This window comes from Raphanus sativus, unplaced genomic scaffold (assembly GCF_000801105.2).
Source record: "Raphanus sativus cultivar WK10039 unplaced genomic scaffold, ASM80110v3 Scaffold0060, whole genome shotgun sequence".
NCBI lineage: Eukaryota > Viridiplantae > Streptophyta > Magnoliopsida > Brassicales > Brassicaceae > Raphanus > Raphanus sativus.
The window spans coordinates 1-3,709 of record NW_026615383.1 but is presented as its reverse complement, the minus strand read 5'-3'; the positions used below and the strand labels follow the sequence as shown (position 1 = coordinate 3,709).

The 3,709-nt window shown below is 36.5% G+C and overlaps 2 protein-coding genes across 2 annotated transcripts; both read left to right on the top strand.

The window, feature by feature from the left end:
- The first annotated feature begins 281 nt into the window (after window positions 1–281).
- Window positions 282–1,103, top strand: LOC130500929 (protein GLUTAMINE DUMPER 3-like). Its single transcript, XM_056995843.1, has one exon. The coding sequence runs from the start codon at window positions 369–371 to the stop codon at window positions 807–809; it is 441 nt and encodes a 146-aa protein (XP_056851823.1). The 5' UTR covers window positions 282–368; the 3' UTR covers window positions 810–1,103.
- Window positions 1,104–1,244: 141 nt separating this feature from the next.
- On the top strand, window positions 1,245–3,193 carry LOC130500928 (putative F-box protein At3g47150). Its single transcript, XM_056995842.1, is given in 3 exon segments — window positions 1,245–1,369; window positions 1,920–2,680; window positions 2,683–3,193. Coding segments are annotated over 3 exon segments (1,245 nt in total). The 5' UTR covers window positions 1,245–1,350; the 3' UTR covers window positions 3,148–3,193.
- Window positions 3,194–3,709: the final 516 nt, after the last annotated feature.

Genomic DNA, 3,709 nt, shown 5'->3' with positions numbered 1-3,709 from the left:
ACTTAAACTTAAATATAAATATAAAATATAAAATATAAACAATTAATTTTTTTTTTTTACTTTTAGTAATACTAGTTAGGAAAAAAATTCTTTGTATGTTATCTTCAGAATAAAGTTCCATTGCTATCATGTGCTATTCTCTTTATAATATACAGAAGATTAATAGTAAAAATGAACCAAAACGGATCTCATACGAAATAATATAAAACGAATTATTATACGTCACACACAATCCACAACGTTAATTCGCTTGCTCTCTTCTATAAATCCCATCGTCACACTTCTCCTCCTCTCACCAAAAACATTTTCTATCTAGAAAAGAAAAAACTCAGAACCACCTTTTTCTCTTTCTCTAAGTTCATAAGAAAATGGGAGGAAGACAATATTACCCTCCAAGAGAAAACGTCGACGGGAACAGAACAGCCATGGGAGGACCTCACTCGCCGTGGCATTCACCTGTTCCTTATCTTTTCGGTGGTTTAGCGGCGATGCTTGGTCTCATCGCTTTCGCTCTTCTGATCCTCGCCTGCTCTTACTGGCGTCTCTCCGGTTATCTCGACGGTGAGGAGGACCAGAGCAGAGAGAGAGATCTTGAGGCCGGAGATGTGAAACCCGATAAAGCGGTGAAGGCTGTACCTTTGCCGGAGAAGTTCTTGGTGATTATGGCCGGAGACGTCAAGCCCACTTACTTGGCGACGCCGGCTGAAAAGAGCTGTACTTGTGACGATGATGAAGATGGTGATGATGACGTGAAGGATGGTGATCAGGTGGTGCGTCGGAGTACTGAGAGTAACGGTGCGACACATTGAGAGATGAAGAGAAAGAAAAAACAGAGGCTCGTCTTAGGTGAACAGTTCATGATAACTGTTTGCATCTGACCCGGTTGCTTCTGGTATTCGGATCGGGTCTGGTCAGAGCTCTACATGATGAGATTTATAGGCTATACAGTCAAAACTAGAAAAAAGGGAATTGGTTCTGATTAATGTTATTTAATCTCAGCTTTTTGCATTAATTTACTTAGGCTTAGTAAGTTGTAAGTTTGTAATTCATCAGTCTTGTTCCAATTCTTAGTTATAATGAAAAAAATATCGGAAAATTGTAAATTTTTAGAGACTTTGAATGGAAAATTTATGATTTTTTAACTAGAAATGTAAAATATAATTTGAATACTTTGTAAATAAAATTGTAGTGTTAATGTGTTATGGTCAGGACTCGGGACCAGTTCATGTTTTCTGGTGGGGTTAACGTGACAAGTGGTTTGGCAGAGTCTTCAGGATAGAAAACTGAAGCCAGCACCAAAGGCACGTGTCTTCAGATATGCAGAACATAGTCTGATTTTAGGCGTCTCTGATGCGGCGAGGTGAAGCAGGTAGTTTTAATCAATGGTTAGTGTGTATTTTATTTCATTTTAGCACAATCTCTAGATGTAAAAAAAAAACAATAAGGTATATTTCTAAGTTTTTAAAAAGACATTAAGGTATATTTCTAAGTCTTAAGAAAGACATTAACATCTCTAGAGTTGTTTCTTTTCCATATGCTATCTTATCTCGTAGGCCTTAGTTAGGTTTCTACTTTATTACTTTGAAGCTATGCCTTCTTTAAATATACATTCATCTACATTTTCAAATCATGCTATTAATATGGATTACCAAACTATACTAGCGAATTGTACATTTATATTTATAAATTAAATTTATGAATAACCGACAAACTTATGTTGCCAACTAGCGGTTGTATTATATATCTTCTTTGTTGCATACTTTTAAAAAATCGTTTAAAGCAAAGCATACTTTATTTTTATCAAATTTAAACTTTAAAGCCTACTTCGTTGAGGCCCATGTTAAGATGTGAAAAGTTTCTGAACCATTTTGTTAAATACGTCGTAGTTAATTGGTAACTAGGGTCGTCTTTTCTTTTAGGGTTCGGTTCCGTAAAGACACAAAGCTTCTGTCCCAAGCAGGCAACGATCTATACTATGAAACCGATCTACATCCCTCTTGATCTTCAGACCAATATACTCTTAGGGTTGCCTTTGAAATCTCTATTGAGATTTCGATGCGTCTCCAAGCTTTGGTCATCTATCATCACCAGCCGAGACTTCAGAAACAGGCACTTGAATATCACAGCTCCTCCTCGTCTCCTCATTGTCTTTGCCGATTTTTACGGAGAAAAGATTCTGGTAGCCTCGACGCCTAACCCAAACGCACCTTCACACTCTTCTACTTCTAACAAAGATCTGGTCCTAGTCAAAACTAAAGGCAAAAAGGTGTATAACGCATGTCAGGGCTTGATCTGCGTCGGGGCCGGTTCCAAGGACGTGGGAATTTGTAACCCTAGCAAAACAAGGACAGTGCATACTTTTCCCAATTTCAAATTCAAAGATACTCAAGAAATTTTTGGATGCCCCGTATATATGTTGGGGTACGATCCTGTTGGAGATCAATACAAAGTGCTTGCCCTTGATAATTGGCCATCTAGGCGATTTGAGCACAAGGTTGCGGTATTGGGAGGAGAAGAAACATGGAGAGAAGCTCCGTGTGTAGTAGCATATCCCCACGTTGTTTGTACAAAGGGTTTGTATATGAACGGAACCATATACTACGGGGCCTATTTGACGGATATTGATCACCCGCATAATTCTATAGTTGGGAGATTTGATGTTAGGCTTGAAACGTTCACCCCATCATCAAAGTACCAAGCAGACTTGTACCGACGAGTTATCATAGTATGTGGCTTGCTGGACCATGGGTTCTTACGGATAAAACTTTAATCAACTACAGAGGGAGAATTGGAGTGGTGGAGAATCCTCGTGAGGGTAGTTTTCGATTGTGGGTTCTAGAAGATGCTGAGAAAGAGGTTTGGTCTATGAACACTTTTGCTTTGCCTGAATCTGCTGCTGGGCTTGACTTCAAGGTCATGGAAACTTTTTCAACCGGCGAGGTTTGTCTGGTTGCGAAAGAGTTGTCTGATCCCTTTCGTCTTTTCTATTACAATTTGGAGGAAAAAAGCATGAGAAGTGTTACAATTGAAGGACTGCCTATGTCCAAGCTTAAGAAGGACCATACTTCTTTTTCTGATTCTGTTTCTGATTCTTTTTCTGTGTCTGTTTCTGATCATTATGAGAACTCCATGTCCTTCCAAAACTGAAGTTAACTGAAGACCTTTCTTTACATATATATATATTTTTTTTTATCTATGGAAAATTAGTGCCGTTTTGAGTTTTTAAAATCGTGGTCGAGCAGATCCTTTCAACTCTCTTAAAGATGATACAGTTAATACTGTAGCAAGTCGCAAAAAGGGTGTGCATGTGCTTTAGTAGTTAGTACGTCAGCCTACTGTCAGGTTATTGATTTTATTCTCATTCAGTTCTAGTTTTTCTGTTCCAAATTTTGTTTGGGTATTTAAGAAATCTTGTTTAGATTCAGTTTCAAATTTTTTCAGTTGGATACTTTTATTTTCGGATAAATGTGTTTCAACTAGGTGTTTTCCTACACCATGTGCCGAAATAAAAAATTTAAAATTATTTTAAAATACAAATTTTGTTAAGATTAAAAAAAATTATTAAATGTATATTTAGTAATATATATGTATATATTTAAAATTACAATTTTGATATATTCTTTAAGTTATATCTTTTTGATAAAATATATTAAATCAAATTTTGTAAATGTAAGAGAAAATTTTGTTAAGTGTATAATTATCAAAACAT